The sequence below is a fragment of the Equus asinus genome, chromosome 24, assembly GCF_041296235.1.
Source record: "Equus asinus isolate D_3611 breed Donkey chromosome 24, EquAss-T2T_v2, whole genome shotgun sequence".
Taxonomy (NCBI): Eukaryota; Metazoa; Chordata; class Mammalia; order Perissodactyla; family Equidae; genus Equus; species Equus asinus.
Genome location: NC_091813.1, coordinates 61694592 through 61718191, shown reverse-complemented (window position 1 = coordinate 61718191; position 23600 = coordinate 61694592). Strand labels below are relative to the sequence as shown.

Genomic DNA, 23600 nt, shown 5'->3' with positions numbered 1-23600 from the left:
TCAAAAAGGAACGTTATTTCAAGCTGACATTATGTGAGTAGCACTCTATTTGAAAGCCATGACTATTGGGCAGGTATGCAAGTTTCTTCTTTAGGTAACATATGATCATTTGTTTGTTCAATCTTTGATGAAAAACTTGAACTTGTTTTAGAAGAGTTTATTGACAGCAATGTTGAAGGAATTTAAAGTGCACTACAGATACATTCTTGAAACTTACTTCACAAGAGGAGCCAGTGTACCCTGCTGGACATTGACAAACCTCCACAGCCGCGGCAACGCTTCCATCAGTAGGATAGGGGACCGCGGATTCAAGGGCAACAGAGCCCAACCTGGGGCAGAGGAAAAAAGAGATGGTAAGTAAGTAAACAAGCTCTTAGGTATTATATACCTCAAGGAATAGTATACTAACAATGATGTAAATATAAGCAAACTATCTGTGTTAAGAAAGAAGGTTGGGGGGCCAGCTCCATGACATAGTGGTTAAGATCAGTGCTCTCTGCTTTGGCAGCTGGGGTTCATGGGTTTGGATCCTGGGTGTGGACCTATGCCACTTGTCAGCCATGCTGTGGTGGTGACCCACATTAAAAAAAATGGAGGAAGGTTGGCAGAGATGTTAGCTCAGGGCTAATCTTCCTCAAGCAAAAAAAAAAAAAAAGAAAACCAAAGGAAAAAAGGAAAGAAAGAAGGATAATGAATATCCATAACTTGAAGCTCTGGTCATTCATTATATTAGGCAAAGTCTGAACGGTTAAAAGTGCTCACCACCACTACCACCATCCAATGCTGGAAAGAAATGAGAAGATTCTCGCTCATTTCATGGTTTTTGGCTGTGTGTTTTGGTTTCCTTTTTTTAGAGATAGAGAGTTTAAAATCATACAGTGTAAAGGAGATTTAAAACAGAAAACATTTATATGACTGTTTGACTTACTTTAAAATTTAAACTAGAAAAGCAGAAGGAGACAATGTTAATATTCAGTCCAAGCTTTTAAATTGAAAGAAAAGATGAAAGCCAAAAAGAAAAGAAAAGAAAAGATGAATGCTATTTTGGTTTCTTTTTTCTCAGAATTAAATCTGCACGTTGGTAGGTAAAAGTGAAACCTTCAAATGTTCAATTAAATTAGAATTTATTTTCTTAAATTGTCTTGGGCCTAAATTCAATTCATTGTTCTCCGTATCTATGGGCTTCATTTTATTGGTACTTCTGTACAAACTGGTGATTTTAGCAGAGTGATTTGGTCTCCCTCCTTATTTTGGGGGAAAGCTGGTTTGGCCAAATTGAAAAATGCTGTTACATAAATGGTATATATGTATATTATAGAGAGTGTGTGTGTATTTCCTTTATCAAATTAGGCAAACAATATGCATTCACAATTTAAATAGATGTTATTGGTGTCTTACTGGCTTTTCCCCATTTTTTAATAAAAGAAATTTTAAAAGCTCCATTGTTATGAACACAAACTCAGGAGTCAGATAGATTAGGATTCATATTCTGACTCTGACATTCACCAGTCCTGTAGCTTGGGAGAAATTACCTAATCTCTCTAGGCTTCAATATTGTCATCTAGGTAATGGAGATAAATTAACAGTCCACACATCACGAGCTTAATTAAAGGATTAAACAAAATAATGAATATAAAGTTCTTGATATAATGCATAACACATGCAGGTGATTATTAAATGCTAGGTATTTTATTAACATATTCTCATTGACAGTTGAAACAGGATAAAAATGACTACATGAATAGTACAAGAAATACTATCTATATGCCCAAAACTAGTTCTTTGTCATTTTAATGCATAAAATAAATTTTAATTAAACTCTAAGAGCATAAAATTAAATGATTACTGTTGATTCATAATGATAATTATTGTTTTTAAAAATGATTGATAGAGATCTATAACACGTAATATGCCATCCTTAACCATGAGAAAGATGCAACCGACTGGCGAATGCATTTTTGGTTGCTTTATCAAAAGGGGCGGTAGACTTTTATTAACCGGTGATTCCCAATTAGCAAAGAGTTTGCCAGATTTCAGAATCCCTGCTGTAATGAAGGCAGAGAACAAAGCTAATGGGCTCATTAAATGTGTCTTCGAAAGTGACAACCTTTAACCAAGTTGTAAGTTTTTCAGCAACAAGTTTCTAAAATCTTTATTGTTTTTACCCCCACTTCACTAATCCTAGAAATTTGCTAGGACCTTGGAATATGTATGAGTTCACACATGATCAAGAAGTGGGAAAAAAATCAACTTGAAATCTCAGAAAATGCGCAATTTGATGGCTTCGTCTTAGATGCTGAGTGCTAGCTGGCATCCTCTAAAGACAAACGGATTATCTTTAGCTACAGATTAACTGATCCAACACTACTTGAATGCTTGCTTCTCTAGGGGCACAGCTTGGACAACCTGGCAGAAGGTCCTAAACTGGTAAGAGTCAAAAATCACTGTTTTATAGTGTTCAGGTTACACAGAGATTTTTAGAAAATCTCTAGTCATTTTCTTTCCCACCAAATAAACTTGTACAAAAAGTGTCACTGGCAGTTATTTCTTCATCTTTTTTTTTTTTTAATCAAGGTGAAATACATGTAACATACAACTAACCACTCTAAAGCATAACTTAGTACATTCACAACATTGTGCAACCACCACCTCGATCTAGTTCCAAACATTTCCACTAGCCCAAAAGAAAACCCTGAACCTATTAAGCAGTCACTTCCGATTCTCCCTTCCCCCAGCCCCCGATAACCACAAATCGGCTTTCTGTCGCCACGCATTTATGTATTCTGAATGTTTCATACAAATGGAATCATATAATACATAACGTTTTGTGTCTGGCTTCTCTCTGTTACCATAATATTTTCAAGGTTCATCCATGTTATAGCATATATCAGTATTCCATTCCTTTCTATGGCAGAGTAATAGTCCATTGTATGAATATACCACATTTTGTTTACCCGTTCATCTGTTAATGAATGTTTGGCTGTTTCCACTTTTTGGCTATTGTAAATAGTACTACTATGAACATTCGTGTACAAGTATGTTTTGAGTACCTGTTTTTAGTTCTTTTGGGTATAGACCCAGGAGTCGAATTTCTGGATCTGGCAATTCTTAAGACAATATAGGGTTTGGAATTACTAAACTAAGCATAGTACTTGCCTATGTTGACATGAGCTTATGAGCTACCTCTTGAGAACAAAGACCCTGTCCTGTCATCTATATACTTAACCTAATCATATCAATACATGTTCAATATATTTTTTGGATGGATGGATGAATGGATAGATGGTCAGTGGATAAATGGATAGATGGATGGATGAATGTATGAGCACAAGACTAAGTATATACTTACATAAGTGAATAAATGAATGTATAGAATAAATGAATGAAATGTAGCCATGTAACAAACAATGACTAACATTCTCCATGACAAATGATACATTAAATCTTAGTAGCCACATTTCAGATGAATAAAATCAGATAAGAAGAAGACAAATTACTTGTTTGATCTGACAAAGAAAATAAAGAAAAATTTTGGAGTTAGGACTTGAGGCCAGAGGTCAGAACTCATCTGAATGTATTGTGACATCTAATTGCCTGCTATTAATGGGCTGTCACATGATGAACTTATATTTCTGATCACTTTCATTTCAGAATTAGATGATTTCATGATCGCTGTATTAGTTGATTAGCACACAAAAAGACTGTCACAATTTACTAAAGAGCAGACTGGTCAATTGTATATAGATATACTCCCAGGATTTTCCATATAAAATTGATAAACAAAATGTAACAAAAGAGTATTGGAATGTTTCAAAATAGAAAATGAGTAATTGACTACTTTAAGGAACAATTTAAAATAGAACAAAACAAAAACAAAAATATTTTCAATGAACTGCCAAATGTCATTCGTCTTTTGAACAACAGATGTTCCTCTCCTTAATCTATGTAACCATTTTGAGCTATGAGAAATTTCAACATTCAAACATCTTTCCCAGCAATATTCCACATTAGCATTCACTGAGCAGTCCCAGTGTTCATTAGGTTCTGCTATTTGTTAAATGGGATTTTAATGCGTTTAACAGTTTTAAGTGTTACTCGTGAAGAAGGCTGCGGTTTATTTTTTTTTCCCTTCAATATGGTGGTTTTCTTTTCTTGATACCAGGCTACATTCATTTAAATATATAATGCCGGCAGTAATAAAGTAGTAAAGTTTGGAGATGCATGAACTATCAGACTTGTGCACTAAGTCAAATGCTTCAGCTGGCTATTTCTCCTTATTATTACAACTTGGAACTACAGATGAGATGATGGATGAAGAGAAAAGACATAATTATGTAAGCCAATATTGAAAATATTGGAATCATATTAGAAACATTGTCCTTGGACTGACTTAAAGATTATTCTTAATAATTTTGTTTTACTATATTTCCCACCAAATAGGTTATACTTTACTAAAAAATAATAATAAATATATAAAATAAATTATTTTTTGAAACAAGATCTTTGATCTTAAAACTCTTTTATGTAACTATTTTTTCCTATCCACCTTTTTTTATATTGAAGACCCCCATTTAATTCTACTTAAACAAATGTTACTTTGTGTTAGCCACCACACATACATACTCTATTGCTGTTCAGGTGCTTTGTTCTATTTTGTTTTTATCAAAACATAAAATAATGACTCAGAACTTCCTTTAGCCTCTGTCTTTGCAAGTTCCACAAAGTACTATGCAATTAGAGGAGTCCAATAATTTTCACTCCATTCCTAAAGAGGCAACAGAATCATTCATTGGCCCAGTCCGTGGCTGCGTAGGCCATCTGGGAAAGAGCTAGATATTTTCTCTTAAATGTTTTCAATCCCACATCAAATAAGGGAAATAAGTGACAGAATCTGATACTATTACAGCCATTCATCAAAAATATATTAAATACTAATATGAGAAATCATCTCTTCCTCCTTAGTCCCACGAGCGTGCGCTGTACACTATTCTTGTTCTGTATATTGTACTATCATAAGTGTGTGTCTGCCTTTCATACTGGACTATGCCTTCTTTGAATTCAATGATCATATGTCCACCTTTGTATCCTCCTTGCTCAGCCTAGAACTACCATATTATAAAAATTACTGTGTACTGAGTGTCTACTATATTCTATGCTCTAAATGGGGGCTTGAAAGACATCTCATTTAAGTATCAATGAACCCAACGTAGGAATCATGTTTTTGTCTACATTTACAAATGAAGAAACTGAGGCTCAGAGAAGTAAAGTATCTTGTTCATACAATAGCAAATGGTGCAGCATAAATTCATACTTAAGTGTGACTCTGAAACCAACGATCATCTTGTCACTCTACATTGCCTCCTAACACAGGCTAGATGGCATGTCAGGTGTTGTAAATACATCATTTTCTCAATTAGCTTTGAATCTTGAAAGTTAGATACTGTTCCTGTCATTTCACAGAAGAGGAGACTGAGTCTTAGAAAGAGCACAGGCAAGGCACTCAGTAAATGTTGGCAGACTGAATGAGCCCAGTATTCACAGAATAGATTTGGGAGGTAGTCAGAGACAACAGGGAGAAAACACATGTGGGTTTAAATCCTGGCTGCATCTTTTACCAACAGTCTGATGCCTAGCAAGTTGCATGGATCTTTTTAAGTCTTAGACTCCTCATCAGTATAATTTCTTCAAAATGTGATTACCTGTACAATTAATTTCAAAAAGTAGAAGTATACTATTAACACTATTTCTATAATCATCAAAGACTCCTTTGTAAGGATTTTTCTAGATTATGTATTATATAAATTCTGTGTAATATTTTTGATACCAAAATACCTTTCAGAATTTACCCTAAAAGTCATGTGAAAACATCTTGTCTTGAAAAGATTCCATATTTATTTTCTAGCAATAGAGACACATGGTGTGTTATCACAATAAATTCACGATGGGCTCAGTCACACCGTGTTAACAGACAACTCCAAATTCTCAGTGGCTTAACAGAAAACAAAGTTTGCTCATGTCAAATCCTCCACAGGTCTGGGTGATGGTTCAGGGCAGCTGACCTCCATGTTGCTGTCAATATTTCAGGCTGTTTTGATCTTCTGGTAGCTGAATAAGCTCCAGAGAGTCTCATACTAGCAATTCAGTGCTTCCTGGGGTAGGGGAGAAAATGCCTCACTTCAGCTCACATTTCATTGGCCAAACCAAGTCATTTGACTATATCTACCCTCAAAGATTCGGGAAATGAAATATTCCAAAAGCAGGAGATTGGAAATTGAACGAACTGTTCAAACGTCTACTATAGAGGGAAAAGAAAATGTATTTTTTGTAAATGTCTTATATCTAATAGGTGTTTAAGAGAAGCCGAATAGGCTCCTTGCTTGAGTTAAACATCAAGGATGCTATTAAATCTAAGATCTGGAGAATGTAAAGAGGGAAGATGTGCAGTTAGGTTGATTTCTCCTACATTCTTAAAAGAAGGATGAAAGTTTCCTATTTTTATCTTCATCTTATCAATGGTGACCATGAGAAGAAAATCAATTAGTGTAATTTTATTTCATGGGCCTCTCAGCATTCTGGAAAAGAATGACAGCAAAATGTCACAATTTTAGAAATATCAGTACATGCTTTATTCTGGATGCCTCCAAGTATTAATGGTACTTGGAGAAAACGTTATTCCGTTCAATGATGCAGGCCAGATAGAAATGCTTCAGATTTGTATGTCGATTGGCCATTAACAAAGTGCTTCTGAGCCCTCCAATTCCATTCTCACAGTGAGAACTTCAACTTCAACTTCTGAAGTTGGCAAACAATTGTCCCCCTCTTTATTTTACAAATGAGGTGACTGACATCCCAAGAGGTCAAAGCTATACTTATGTTTACAGCTATTGAATAGCTGAGTTGAAAACAAAAGTCAAAATGCTGACCTGCAGCCCAGTTCTTCCACTGTTCAGTTCCACTGAGCCACAGAACTGGGGGAACCTAAGCCCATTTGCTGAGAGAACGATCATGGAAGTAAATCCTCCTTAAATCAATTGAAACGTGAATTTTTGTTGACATAGCTTCAATTGACTTGTGCTTGCACACAAACTGTATACCAAGTCGGAAGTCTACCATCCAAGGCAAGTTGAAATCAATTCAAGCGTTGTTTTACAAATATGACTTTACCCACTAGTAGATCAGAGATAAAATATGACAAGCTCGCCGACTCAGGATTCATGCTGACTTTCAGCCCACCTAAAGTGGGCAGGAATTTCAAATCTGACATTGGCTTTTACTTCTTGAACCACAGTGCCTTAGGTCATGCAGGCTGCAGAAAGCAGCCACAGACTTGGGTTAGCTCCCGTGTCAGTTCACATAGCCAGGCTCCATGAACATATTGCTCAAGTACGGGAAAACTTCAGAAAGCTTCAAATGAGACCGATGATTTTAAGATGGGTAGACACTGAAATTATCTGACATAAATCAGGGGGAAATGCCTTTGGATTAACTAATCTGAGAAGCAATGATGACAAAAATAAATAAGCCCCCTAGCCACTTTTTGTCAATTTGGTTGTCATTCATTTTGAAAGCCAGAGGACTCATCTCTTTGTACTGTGTAAACATCATGACAATCTCTGTTTACGAAATGGGGAAAAAGATAATAAATTCCTAAGTGCTGCTTCTCATCTTCATGGTGTTTTAACCCAGCTTCTAGCAGAACTGCCTATGCAAAAGAGGTACATTGTGCGGCAATGGTTCTGTTATGAATCTGCAGTTTCCTCCTTTGGGAGATGGTAATGATGATTACACTTAACTGAAACACTACAAGTGAAAGACAAACTAGGCAGCACAAGCAAATGATGGAGGCGGAGGAGCATTAGCAACAACAACAAAAAATCTTCTTATATATAAACCAGTATTGGAGACATCGCTTTGATAATGGGTATGCCAACTTGTCAGTTTTAGGTCACACTTGATTATCTAACTTAATCTGATTTACAAGGAAGTTGCCATAATATCTTGTGTTATTTATTATTAGAGCAAAAAAGGAGAAGGGAAGAGAGCTCATTCAGACACAGACGAAGTTGAAATTTTGTCAAGCAAACATCATTATTTTAAAAATAGGGGCCTCCCAGGTGGTGCAGTGGCAAGCAGTAATTGCGCACATTCTGCTTCGGCGCCCCGGGGTTCGCCAGTTAGGATCCTGGATGCGGACATGGCACTGTTTGGCACGCCATGCTGTGTCAGGATCCCACATATAAAGTAGAGGAAGATGGGCATGGATGTTAGCTCAGGGCTAATCTCCCTCAGCAAAAAGAAAAAAACAAGGAAAACAGCAGCCTACTGTCAGCCAGATCCGGGCATGTGTGGTTCAAGCCAGTGACTTCTCTTTTTTAAGGAAAATACTAGAGAACAAAAAGACACCAATCTTTGAAAGTGTTCTACATAATGAACACCTTATATAATTATCATATATAACATTCAAAACAATCCTGAAAAGTAGACACTATTATCTCCGCTTTACACTTGAAGAAATCACGTTTCCATGAGGACCAGTCACTTGTCAAAGGTGGCACATAGACTCAGCATAGAGCCACTGACCTCCCAGTCAGGTGGGCTCCAGAGCTCATTCTCTCTGCTTTACACCATGCAGCCATTATGGTTGTACAGAGTTTTGTAAAGAGACTGGTGGCTATTTAAATGAAGGTGCTTATATTTCTTATTATAAACTATATACTAGTAAGTCAGAAACTAGTTAATAAATTAATGGAAGAAAATATTTTCCAAGCCACTATGAGAACATGAGTAACCCTGGAATTGTATCTCTTTAGTTTCCCATGATCCGAGTCATCATAAAGGAAACTTTATTTTCCAGTATAGCACTTCTCAGCATTGGGATTATTTTTATTGCATGTTCTGCCAGAATTGCAAAGGAATCAATAGTAAAAAAGGGCTAAGACAAATTCTTTTTGGGTATTTAAAATTTTAAAGCTTTAATAGAAACACTTTTCAGAAAATCAACACTCCATTCCTGTCTACTATTTGAAGACAGCAAGCCCTAGGGATGTTCAAAGTCACTCTAGCACACACGCATGTTTGCCCCAAGGTAGACGTGGAAACACCAGGAGATGCAGTTCTTGAGTTTACCTGAAGATGGCATCCACCCCAAGGCTGTACGTGATTTGTACGAGGACTCGCTTTAAACTCGCCAGCACTGTCATAAACTCTTTTCTACTGACAGGGGAACTAGTGCCATGTATGGTAAAGAATTCTTCTTTAAGTGACAATGCATGAATATGTTCTTCAGATGGTTGCAGGTACACCTCATCTTGGGCTGTGCTGATTCTGAAGTCTTTTCCCTAAAGGGAAAAAGAATGTATAAAAGGGTAAAACTGTGAAAAAAAAAAGAAAGGTATAAAAGGGTAAAAAAGTATTTGTATTTAGATTCTCCACTTTCTGGTTTTTAAATTCAGGTTGGCTTTCCCCGTCATTGAGCATATTTCTAGTATGTATGAAAGGCGGAGAAGGCAATTTAAATATTAGCCTTAACCAAATGCATTACAAAGTATAAGCTTCTTGATGACGCATTACCTTGCTTCCTTGTTAACAAGAATAACAGATTACTGACAACTCATACATGTTTGTGATTACAAATACTTTGATTTTAACAAGTGCATAAAAATTGTATATTTCAAATTTATTATGTTATAGTAAATGTGGGTTGTACAGGAAAATGTGGAAGAAAACTTAGAACAGTGTGTTAAGCTATCAGTTTAAAGGGGAAAAAAACAAAAACTAAGCAGGAACAGACCCTGCAGTCTAAGGTTCACAATGGGATAATAGCATTATAATAAGGAGCATATGCACTGACCTATGACATTTAGGTTATCCTTCTCATCTTAGTTCATTCATATTAATAATATATAACTTCTCAACATTTTACATATAGAGAAGCCCTTTCATCTCAAAGGAATTCCAAGATATTTTTCTAGTTTCATGACACACACACACACATAGATGCAATGATAGATATCATCCAGACTTCTTCATTTGATACTGGAAATACTCCTTTTGGGGGAAGAATTTTGTCATTGATTCACATGGGTGAAAGGTTGAAGACAAAGAACAACAGGGCCCGGTGCTAAATCAACATGGACCCATTTGGACTCATAAACGTGCCTGCAAGTGTGTGCCTTTGAGTATGTGTGAGTGTTGCAGGGAGGGCGTGCATCCTGTGAAAGGAGAGGTAAGAGAAAAAGTGGGAGTGCCTCTGAGATAACCAGGTTTGCAGCATTTTGGAATCAGCTATGGCCTTCTGAATCCTGAAAGCAGTTTCTTCTATATATATTTCTCATCTAAATTAGGAGTTTTGAAGTCAAGATTTAACTACACCTGAATAAGCAAGTTTCCTTTTTCATTTACTTCTACCTAATATAAACAAAGAAGTAGACAATAAAATCTACTGGGAAGCAAGGAGAGATGGGAAAAATACAACTATGTAAAGCAGCATTCGCCTAAACACTTTCAACATACTTATATTCTTGGGAACATGGTCATTATGTTTTTAATTTAAATTCCAAGTCTGGTCTAAAGGTATCCTTTATCATTGGAACTAAATGAATATACTCAGTCTAGTAGACATGTCTCCGAGCGAAACAAAGTACTGGCATAAAAAAATTCCCAAGATATGATATTTTTCTGTAGAAGCATGTAAATTAATGGCAAGCCAACCAGGTAAGAAATAACCTCCAATAACATAAGAGTGTAAAATGGTTGAACGTAAATGACCCCCTCCGTACTCTACCTCTAAGATAATCATAAGCTGGAGCACACGTTCTGAATCTTCCTCCTCTTCTTCGAGGTCATATGATATGGTAAATGTCAATTGTCCTCCAGCTGCTGTGAGCTACAAGAGAGGAGATGTGTAATCATTACAGGGCCGGAAATGGGCTATTAAATCACATTTTACTTATTATTTTAAAATCATTTTATTGTTCTAGAGGGCAGGACTTGGAAGAAGCAGAAATCACGAGAGTGCCAAGTAAGAATGATCGACATTTCTTTAGGAGTAACCTTTCTATGAACCTTACCGATCAACAGCGAGCCCGACACAAATATAAATTCAAGTATTATTTTCCCCAGTATTGCAAGCTTGCTGAAATAGGTTAGGGTCCATGAAACCAAACACAGCCCCTCCTGTCATTTTCCTAGTCTGTAGCTTGAGCTTTACAATTCCCAGAGAAGGATCTTCGACAAAATTGGGAGATTTCTACCCATCCCTGAGGGTCACTCACTTTCTATGAGTCTGAATGCTTTCAACAAAGACATCACTCCATTTGACAAGCACTTTACATAGACCATAAGCTAAGCTGGGAAATGTTGGTCAAAGAAAAATTAAAAAGTAGCAGCAAATTTTATTATAGTAAAACCCAATCAAAACTCACAAAGAAAACACACTTTCCCATGTGTAATCAAATATGCTTAGTTTGAATGAACGTTATTATCCCTTTTCAATAAACAAACTTCTTTCCTTCCAGTATGCATACCAAGCCCCCTACAATGTATGCTTGAGGTTTACATCTTCTGACATTGACAGTAACCTTGTAGAAAGGGAAAAAAATAGGAAGGCAAGATCATTTATAGGACAGGAATCAACACTGGAGGTTGAGTGACAGATTCAATGCAAATACCGCAGTCCTTTTTTAAAAATTCCACTCCAGCATTGTAAATAAAGACATTCTGAAAACAAAGCTGATGATTTGTATTCTGCTGTTTCCTCCATGCTGACAAGCAGAGCCCCAGCTTCGCAGCCCGTGGCTCTCTGGCCCCTCATGGCAGACCTTGACCACAAAGCAATTCCCAGGGATGCGCTGGATGGAGCAGGAGGAGCCCGGATTCCTCTCTAAGTTGCTCCATGGGGAATGGCACATAGCTCGCTATGGCTGATTAAACAGGATTTTAAAATTGCAGCTCTGCAATGTCTTCGAAGAGCTCATTACATGGAGTTCTACAAGGAACTAAAATTCAGAAAACTTTTATTCCCCAGCTCCACTGAGAAATAGCTCTACTCTGATGTCTTTATATATATAAAATAATAAATATCTGCCTGGACTATAACACTTGGCATTATTGTGAGTAATGAGGGGTGAATCTATGTAAAGGGGTTTTGGTTCTAAGATAAGCATCCAAAATTTCACATAGCGTGCCTGTTCAAAATCAGCCAGACGTCTTCTCAATGAGAGTAGTCTAGAAAGTCAACAGAAAAGAATGCTTTATATATTTCAGAGAGAAATGAACTATTTACAATTTTCTAAAGTAATAAAAATCTTTAGTAGGAGGCAGGGATTGATTTTTTGAAGGACATTGGGACACGATAATATAACGTTGCAAAACTTTTGAGTTTCCAAATGTATTTCTATTATTTAAAATTTGGTTTACATATTATTATTTCTCTGGAATATGTTTCCCTTTTAAAAAAACCTAAAATTAATTCTTAATTTCTTAAATTAATTTAAGAGATTACCATATATATCCAAATATAAGGAACTTAGAATTAAAGGTAATTCCCATTTGGGCAATCAAAAGAGCCAAAATGTGTGTAATTTGAATATTCAAGTTTTTAAGACTTTAGATTAAATAGAAAATGTTTTGTTACAACATTTGATTTGTTAATGTAGTTTCCATACCTACTTATAGTAGTTATAAAGTCATCTAGTATGTAAAATAATATCATATGGGAGAGGAATGAGGGTAAAAATGGAGAAAAAGGGGACAAATAAGCACATAGAAAAAGAGAGGGACCACATGCAGGTCCATGATAATATACAACATGAACTAAGGAGTAGAATTAATTCAACTTATCCTCCCGAGGGCTTATAAAAATAATAGTAATAATAATGAAAAATTGCTTTTTCACTCGCATTTCATAAAACATTTTTTTTTCCAAACTCTTTCACGCATCTTTGATACCCATGCTTTGGGATTATTAGAAACAGTTTTTGAATCATCTAACAACTTTCATGAGTGAATCCATTTTACTTCCACTTAAGTTATGTGAAAAACAGGCAATTTTAAAAAGATGCATGATCCTGTTACCAGATGTTTTTTCCCCGAAGCCGTAAGAACCCATTTCCATAATATTAGAATCATTGTCTTTTTAATTCACCCTAAGGTGCATATTTATGATCACCTCTATGTAATTACTTAGTCGAATGTTTATTTAAGTAATTTTTTAAAAGATTGCTTAAGATATCATCCCACAATTTAGAGGTGGTGCCCCTAGGAATAATTACTTAGTCTCTGTTAAATTCCTTGCCTCTATTTTTCCTTCAACTCCACAAAGTAATCTCTTTATAAGCAATTCAACCAAGCATTTCCTGGTGTTGTTTCCAGCTAATGCATCTTCCCCAAATGGTACATACCATTGTATAAGAGTCTTTGTATTGAGCCAATTATAAAACAAGATGTTATTTTCTGAGGGAGATTATTTTTTGGGGGAAAAGGTTTGAGAATATTCAGAGTATAAAGAGTCCTTTCCTCCAGCTTTGGATGAAGAATTCTCTGCCTCTTCTCCATCTATTTACTGCCCCAGATTCCAAATGCTGCCTTTATTTGGCTCCTCCACATCCTTGCTTCCCCACTCTCCTATAATCCCTTCAATATCCCAATCTTCACTCTCTCCATCAAAGGAAATGTGCACAGGGCTGCCAATCATCAATTGACTGTATTGTTTCCTCTAGCTATTATCTTTGTTATTTATTAGTTTTACTGTCATACTCTGAGATATGGGGTATTACATTCATTTTCTTTATTCCTATCCATCTACCCTTTCTTATTTTATGTCCTGCAGCCTGTCTTCCACCCTTAGTATTCTGTTAAAAGTGTTTCTTGAAAGGTCATTTGTCAACTCTGTCTAGCAACCACAAATGGACCTTCTCTTCAATTTTATTCTTAATCTTTAGGTGACATGTAGTAGTTCTCAAGATTCTTGACTCCTTTGTCTTCTGCTGCACTAAGTGTTCCTGATACTCCTTCCCCTGCCCTGCTCGTACTTCTGTCCCATTTATAGATACATATTTCTCTCTTATTCTGTACTCAGTGTGTGGATGTCTCCAAGTCTCTCACTCTGTTTTGGTTATCCTTTCTTATTGACTTTCCTTTCCTCTCTCATGGACTGAACTATGTTTATAGTCGATTCCTCAATCTATATCTTCCATTCTGTGCTGTGTCCCTGTGCTAGTTTGCTCATGCTGCCATAACAAAGGACCAGAGACTACGTGGCTTAGACAACAGAAATACAAGATCAAGGTGTTGGCAGGGTTGGTTTCTTCTGAGATCTATCTTCTTGACTCGTAGATGCAGTCTTTGCCCTGTGTTCTCACACAGTCTTCCTTCTGCGAGTGTCTGTGCCCTAATCACTTCTTATAAGGACACCAGTCATATTGGATTAGGGTCCACCTTAATCACCTCATTTTAACTTAATTACCTCTAAAAGTCCTTTCTCTAGATACAGTCACATTCTGAGATTCTGGGGGTAAGGACTTCACCATATGAATTTTGGAGGGATACAATTCAGCCTACAAGATCCAGTACTGAATGATTGTTCAATAATGTCTCACAATTCAACATACCCTAAGTTAATCTCCTCCTCTGGGTCTTCCCAGGAAACAAACTTGGTTATTTTCCCAACTGCCATGATCAGGTCAAGTCAATTGCTTTGTTTCTCTATTTTAAATTGGAAACAGTAAGTGCGACATAACATTGTTTTCTCTTTGTTATTTATATCAGATTAGTGCCTCAGTCCTATTCTCTTGAAATGCTTCTTGTCTAATTTTCTATTCCCATTGGCACATCCCCCTTACTATATCCTCATCAAGCCCTTGAATTCAATTCTCTGACTTCAGTCTTCTTGTTGGGGAGTTTTATCAACTATTGCTTCTGTTGTTGCACTACCCTAAAGAAGAATCTCCAGTGGCCCTGGGATCTATAATATTCTGTGCAGTGTCAGTACTCTCTAGGATCTATGTAGCCCCTCGTTTACAAACACTGTGCAAAGGTGCCCCAGGGCACTGCAGTGAACTCACAGAGGCACTGTGGATACTGTAAAAGTTTGAAGGAAATACAATACCGTATATCTTTTGGACACCACACAAACAACTAGCTTGAGGTAGTTCACACCTGTAATGATAGATAATACTATATTCCTTTAAAGGATGTTCTCAAAATTTTGAGCTATGCTTTTGTTTACTTGCACTTTCAACCATGTCATATCTTTGTTAAGCAAAGTTTTTGGTGGATGCTGTGATAAAAACCAAGTATTGCACAAAAATCAATATGAAACAGGAAATAAAGGTAGCAGTGTCTCATCTGACTATAGGTTTGAGAAGTTGTGTATTACCCAGCAGGCACACAGATCCTACGTAAGTAATTGTGAATATTTATAAAGAAAAGAAATTATTATACCGTCTGAGTTTATGTGCATTATCTTTTTAAATGATGGCTAAGTTGTTAGAACATAAATATTTATGAACTTGTTTGGCCCTAACTATCGTGGAACATTTCAGTTGGTCTAGGAGGCACTGAGCAAAAAAAATACGGAGACACTAAGAGCATGAGGAATTGACAAAGTTTGGGAACTTCTGATCTAGCCTCTTTTTATATCTATCCATTCTGCTACTTAGGTTTGATTAAACTAATTTTCCTGCTGAAACTATCATTTTTTACAGCTTTACGACCATTCAAGTGCTGATTTTCTTTCTTTGCCTGACTGATGTCATAAGACTGACATAGTAATGACACTGGTCATAAGACCAAAGAACAAAGTTTTTCAGTGATATTCCCAAAGTCTACTGAGGAGTCAGTGGCAACCAAAATACATAAGAGAGCCAAAGGATTCTGGAACAGGTAGAGCTCTGTATAAACCAATGCATTCATTAACCTTGAATAATTCTAACAGTACGTCACATGACACTGGTAAGTATGCCTACTGCGCATCGCTTTAATTTTCCACAAGTTTGAACTTTGTAGACTCAATTTATTAAATTTACCTTTGAGACTTTCAAAGTAGTCCATTTGGAGGAGAACATTGATTACTGTAATTTTACAGAGCACTGCCTGTACAGCCAATAGAACATTTCATTTTCTCCTGCTATTTAGGAATAAACTGTCATCATTCTATTGGCTAGAAAAAATAATGGCTTTCCACAGGCAGAAATAAATGCAATTCCAGTTTGCTTTGAGACAATTCTTATATTCATTGGATGGATTAGACTATACTTACCAGAGATGAAAGTTGTATCCCTTTTCAATACAAAGAGACAGCGAATTTAATGAGAATGGTTCATTCCATAAAAGTCCCCAATGACCTAGCCTTTCACCTTTCTCCATATCTATTAAGTGAAATTCTCTTCGGAGAGATTGAGATATCAAATTGAGAAGGCACTATAAGTAAAAGGACCAGCACCCATCCATTCCTGGAGATACGCAGTGCAAAGCCCTTCTCTCTCCAGATTCTCAAATTCACCCCATTAAGAAAAGAGCAACACAAGTAGTTGTTTCCCCTGAGTACCTGTTTTAATTCTACCTTCAGGGGAAAGAAACAGCTTGTTTGCAAGTAACATTATAGTTACTATGCAATACATAACCTAATGTCACGCATAATAGTGTGGTGTGTGTGCAGCACATTGAATTAAAGATTTAATGAGGCAGGAAAGCCTTCCCTCATGAGCAGAAAAGGCTAAAGGTAATTCATAAAACTAAGCTTTACAAAAGTATTTAGTATTCACCTATTTGTGTTCTAGCCTCTCTCTTTTCTTCCCCCAATCTCAAGAAATATGAATTGAAATTTGAAGGATGGGTGATCTATGGAGGACAATATATCTGGAAGGAAATTCTTCTCATAAAAATAAGCCCAGAATATTTGGTTCTCTCGTGTCAGAACATCATCACTCTTTCTCCACTAAATGGTGTGTAAAACCTAATATTTGCTTTTGCTTACCAGAGCAAATATTTCAAGAGGGATATACTAAAATCAAATGAGGTAAAGGCTCTGTAATATTGAGCAGGATAAATGAAACATATCTGTCAATTTCAATTTAATATTACAAACAGGGCAAGTGATTCATCTTTCTAGATTCTGAAGCCCCTGAGCCTTAAACTCTGAAAAGTTATCCCTCCCACATAAATGTTTATTAATGCATCTATTCATGGGGCTTTCTTTTAACATAGACAGGGTATTCCACTTCTGGTTTTGTTATGCTTTTCCGTACATTTATAACATTGGCATAAGAGCATGTTTCTCTCCTTTCAAAGCTTGATAATTATTAGAATATGATAGGTGCAAGGGAATGTTGAATTAGAAAACAGGCAGAATTTATAGGGAGGTCTGAAAGTTATATCACCTTTAATACATAGAAAATGGACTAGGAGTTGTGGTGTCAAACAGAGACAATACAGTCTAGAAATGTTGGTTTGGAAGGCAAGAGACCACATTATGTAGTCCAGGGGATACAAAGAAGAAACCCTTGAGGGACTCTACTGCTTGCCTCTCTTCATTCCTCCCTTCCTTTGTTCTCTCTGCCTTCCTCTCCTGCCTTCTTTCCTTCCTTTCACTCAATCCTTTTCCTCTTCCCCCTCCTTCTCCTCCTCTTCCTCTTCCTCCACCTCCTTCATCACCATCTCTTCCTCCTCCTCTATATCTTCCTCCTCCTTCTTCTTCTTTTTCTTCTTGGTAGCCATAGCGCAGTTTTGATAGTATTTATTTTACATTAACAACAATGTCCTTTTCACACATGCAGTTATCAGAACTAGTTTGAGGAAAGGCCTGACTTTGGGATTTCTTCCGTTTTGGACTTGGCCACTTCCAACTTGATAAGATAATTTTACATTCCTTTGTATTTTGTATCACGTAAATTTCATAAGTATACAAAGTAGTGATGAAAATTACGAAAGCAACAGGGCCATGGACAGAGTCGAGTGGCAGCTCACCAGAGATGCTCCCTCAGTGTAACTAAAGGACCAACCAGCATCCTTTTAACCTGGTCCTCCAACTGCTTATGGAACTACTCAACCTTATTTATTCTTCCAACTTGCACCATGACATTCCAGATTCTTACAACCTACCTCCTAGCCAATATTGATATACAATGTTTCTTATTGATAATGCCAACAGATATTCATTACAGTGCTTTGATTGGCAGAAGGAAAACAAAATTGTGATAGACCTATCTAGAGGAATTCAGAAGTCAATATGACTTTTCCGTATGAATTTTTGTTAAGTTAATTGTTTATTAACTTGAATGCCAACCTATCTTCAGCATAAGCTATCTGCCTCCTGTGTAACAAAGTAGGGCCCAATTATGCTTTCCCTATACGCAGTCATGGTTCAAAGCAAATGGAATTATAAGGATTTGATGAGCTAAGAATGTTTTTGGTTGCAACTGAAAACCAGACAATTCTATCTTCTCATATAACAAGAAGGTAGACAGAGGTAGATAAAATTTTAAAATAAAATAAATGGATTGGGGTTTTTTTGTCTTTTCTATTTCACATATTTTCTACAAACCCTTAGATCCATTTGGGGGTCTAATTAAAAATTGGGGATCTAACTTAAAAATATAAACACCTCATAAATAGATTTGCTAAGAAGATGATAAAGTACTTAGAAATATAACATCCCATACAATAAATTAATATTTAATGTTTCCTCCAAGTTTTTTGACTTAGAGAACTACATGCTACTTTGGGACATGCACTAATCAAGTTGAAATTAAGTTGAAATAGGACACTCTCAACAGATGGGCGTAAACGGTAGGAGCCAAGTTCTCTAAACTGCTTTTTGTTATCAGGCCCAGGCCTCAAACTGGGATCTTTGCAACAGCTGTTTGTCTTCTGTTTATGTTGTGTTTGGATGGAATGTTCCATTAGTACTCTTGCTGTAGGTTGGATTAATTTATGTCTAAATATTAAGTACAAAAAAATACAGGCAATACATAATTAAACATTGATATAATCAAATAAACCACAAATTATGCTTTTGTATATACATAAGCTTCTTATTGACTAGGGATTAAAAAAATTTTAAATTCTCTGTCAAGAAAACAAAAAACTGCATGCCAATGATGTACAGCATTGATGCTGATTAAAGTAACAGGGCATATTTTAATCCAAGTTCCATTAAGTTAAAGAGAAACAGATTTACTATTTTCACATAAATGACAAATGAAGAAAAACAAAATATATAATCCTTGTGGGAAATACATGAGAATTTTGTAAAAAGGGATATCAGTTTTGCTATTTTCTGTCTGAATGAGAACTTTGGTTAACCTTTCTCTTACTGCTTGAGTATTTTGTCTTATAAAGATATTCATTACTTTCAATAGTATACGGCTAATATATAGCCCTCCCCCAACTTATTGCAAAAGTAGGAACAAGAGTGTAATAAGTAGAGTTCTCATCTTGCCCATAGGCAATTCTCAATGTTTATACCATCAGCAATGCTAAATACAGCTGGAAGGACTGTATATTTAAATGAGCTCAACTAATTTCAGGTTACATGATTTAAATAGAGGTTATTTTGAAATAGCAGTCAACTTATTTCCCACAAAAGCAGAAGTCATAACATCAGTCTTGGAACACTATTTTGATTTGATGTTAAATTGATCTATCACTATTCGCTTTTCTCTCTTCCCTCATCCGTGGATTCTGCAGGTGATTCTTTATTATAGCAGTAGAAGTTGGTTGTGAGTTTTAGAAGAAAAGATTCCCAGAGGTGCAATGGAAACTAAGTCACACCCCAGAGGAGAACCAACAAGCTAATAAAACACATTCAAATGTCTTCTTCCAGAATAAACAGACACTAAAGAGTTGTGCTAGTTATCTGACATGTCCATTAATATAGGAATCAGATATAAATCAGGTAAAAGATCAAGCTTATTTCTGAGTATTTTCTAGACTTGGTTTTGGATTCTGGTTACGCTTTTAAATGTTTTATGACCCTTGGGAAAGTTATTTATGCTTTCAGAGTCTCAGTTAATTTCCACTAAAATGAGCTGAATTACGCCTACCTCAGAAGTTTGTTCTGAGGATGAAACAAGAAAATATACCTAAAATTCCTCACCTGGTACCTAGTACATAGCATATATTCAATAAATGTTGTAAGTCATACTGTTTTAATAAAGATAGTTTTCAAATTAAAATACCATAAATACTTCATACTAAAAATCTAATTGTAATGAGATTTATTTCATGATTCTAAATCTTTAAAATCTTGAGGTTTCTGGACGAGATCACAGTGATAGCAGGATTCAGATCTTATTCATGTTTTAATGTTTCCCCAGGGTACTTTGCATAAGCATTTTACTGATAGTACATGCTGTACAAATATATGCTGAATCTTAATCAAATCTAACACTATATCTCATTTCAATGTGTTATAGATAGAGAAGGTATAAAAAACTGGGACAAATTTGTACTACCCCTATAAGACACCTTGCAGTTGTTATTAAAACAGCCCTTCACTGGTTTCTCTATTCTTATCAGTCCTAAAAACAGACCAAAGGAGATGTCTATTTGAGCTTTTTCGTGATTGGAGCTTTCTGTAGGAACTTACTGTACTGCTGACTGGCAAGCCACAAATGCATTTGTTTGAAAATAAGGAACCTTTAACGTTTGGGAAGTTTGATCTACAGTTGAAAGGAAAAAAAGCAATATTTAAGTCATTTAGACATTTACACACATAAAGCAACTATATGTCTTACTTTTTGCCAGCTTCTCTATACTAGGATAATACTGGAAATTCCAGCACCCACTGATATGTATTTTATAAGTCATAAATACATTTCCAATATGTTCTGATATATTGGCCAACAACATACTCTCTATATGAAGACAGCAGCTAGCATACAGATTAAAGGAAGCAATGATCCAAGTGCAATCAGAGCTAGTCAGAGCGCGTTCTCGAACCTGCCATTTAAGAGAGTGGTTGACAAATTAGAGCTCATCCAAAGAGGTGCCACCAGGATGCTGATGGCCCTAAAAGCTGAGCAAGGGGTTTGGAAAGATATTGGGAATATTTAACCTTAAAAAGAGAAGACGTAGGGAAACACAATTGTTTTCTTCAAATGTTTGAATGTCTACCATGTATAATAGGGAGAAAACTGGCTCTATTTGTAGCACAGAAATAGAACCTATATAAGGAAGTGGGAGGGAGGGCCTACTTTTTGATCCTGTGTAAGAATTAACTTCTCGTAACTAGAATTATTGAAAATGGAATGAACTACCTCATAGGATATCTGTATTCCTGAGGATAATAATTAGAGGTCCATGTGTCTGGCATGATGCAGAAGCAATGCCTATATCTGCTGAGAGGCTGGACCAGATCTGACATCACTGGGCAACTTGCAATTTCACCATGCTAAGTTTTACAGCTAATTGATTAATAGTTGGCTAATTAAATAGTAGGGTAGCCCTTTTCAATTTGTATCATAAAGCACCAGTTAGTAATTAGCTTTACATACACCTGCTGTATGATTTTAGAGATAAGGTATTTACAGGACAGAGCAACACATTTGACTGAGAGAAACGTATTTGTGTAGACGGTATCAGAGAGACGGAATAGCACAGCAGAAGAGAGTACAACTTGCAGAGTTAGAGTTCTAGGGGGCAAACAGCCAGCTCTGCCACTTATTAGCTGTGTGTGACTAGAGTATTACTTCATCTCTCTTTGTCTCAAGTCTTCATCTGGAAAATGGAGAGGATGCAACAGTAAAGACCTCACAGGGTTGTTGTTAGAATTCAATTGAATAGTCTAGAATAGTGCTTGACAGTTTATAAATGTTTAATAAAGGCTAGCTGGTATCATTATTCTTGTTATTGCTGCCACTGTGTAAAGCAACCTCCAAAATTGGGTAACTGTCCAGAGCAAGATTCTCTGACTACCATATCATCGTGACAAATCAGTAAAATCTGTTTTTTCTTAAGTTTAAAAACTACGTCTGGCTTTTTTTTTTAGCAAGATGCAGATAAGATAAAAAATATGGTAGGTCTAAAAAATTAAGGGGAACCAATTACTGAGCCATATATCAAGCTAACATTTGCATGGAACTTTGGAATTTCAAGAGCACTTTTCACATCATTTTATTTAATCCTCCAAATCTTGTTGTATAAGTTTATTAACGTTATCATTATTATTCCAGTGTATAGAGGAGGAAATTGAGGCTCTATGAGGTTAAATTGTTCAAGGTCACTGTTAGTTGAGATGTATCCTTAATGTTTGCTTTTTTAAATACCCCCTCCCAAGACTCTTTCTCACACACTCACACATACTCACACACAAACACACACACATTCAAATACTCTTGGTGTCTATAATAAAAGATCACGTGCTTCAGAATATGATTGACCCACTCTCTAATCTTAGTCCATATATTTACTGTGTGACTTTGGGCAAATTAATTTAATTCTGAAGTATAAGTTGTGTTATGATTACAAGAGAATGAAAATACCTACCTTGCAGGGTTTTTATAAGGAATTCATAAGAGGAACCTAGTAAAACCTATTCTCCATTTTCTATACTAGGCATTTATTTAAACATTATCTCATTTCGTCTCCTAACTATTCTGCAAATTCAGTAAATTTAAAGTAGGTTTGTTAATTTAAGTCTCAGTGCTTGTGTAGAAAACACTACTGTTTCTTAAACATGAAGATATACTATCTTCATTAATAAAAAGAAGCAAGCAAAGTAAAACTTTGCTAAATACCATTTTTCACTCACTGGATTGGCGAAGTTCCGAAAGTTTGATAACCTATTGTATTGGTGCAGGGTTTAGGGAAACAAGCACCTTCACGCATTGGTTAGACTATGGATAAAATCTACAGGAACAATTTGCCAATATCTATTTAAACTACAAACACATATATACATGGCAATTCTAGCTCTAGAAATTTATCCAAGGCTATACTTGCACATACGGGATATAGTTAGGCACATGATTATTCATTGAACAATGTAGTGGGAAAACTGAAAACAGACTACGTCCACCAGTAGTGATTGCTAATAGACATATTAACAAAGATAACGATGGAGATCCCAAACACTCAGCAATGTGCCTTTACATACATTAACCCATTTGCTCCTTAAAACAATACTCACAAAACCTTATGAAAGAGGCATACTATTATTATTGTTACATTTATTTTAGAGATGAGAGAACTGAAGCATTGAGTGATGACATAACTTGTTTAAGGTTACAAAGTTGGTAGGTGGTAAAACCAGGATTTGAATCCTCACGCTTTAGTGCTAGAGTCAATGTTTAACCTCCATGAGGACTCGTGAACAAATCTGAGTACCTTCATTCAATGAAACACAATTAACCTACATATATATATATATATATATATATATATATATATATTCTATTTAAACAGAAATGTAGAATCAGGGAAAATAAGAGTTAACCCCCAAATACATGGTAGTTACTACTTCGATATTATTTATTCTTAAATTAATTTTATCAAACAAAATTACTCTAATGGAAAGAATCATCATTGCTATTTGGAATATCTGAGTGAAGTGGGATTGAAGCACATGAAAAATGTCCCTGGTAACCAATCAGAAAGGGCAT

General features: G+C 35.9%; 1 protein-coding gene across 5 annotated transcripts in view; it reads right to left on the bottom strand.

The window, feature by feature from the left end:
- Positions 1–23600, bottom strand: part of LAMA2 (laminin subunit alpha 2) — a 537163-nt gene that overhangs the window by 225113 nt on the left and 288450 nt on the right. For all 5 annotated transcript variants that reach the window (XM_070496423.1, XM_070496424.1, XM_070496425.1 and 2 more), the window contains exons 13-15: positions 10784–10885; positions 9127–9338; positions 218–329 (exon numbers count right to left, since the gene is read on the bottom strand). In XM_070496423.1, the coding sequence (XP_070352524.1) occupies positions 218–329; positions 9127–9338; positions 10784–10885 (426 nt within the window). The remainder of the gene's footprint in view (positions 1–217; positions 330–9126; positions 9339–10783; positions 10886–23600) is intronic.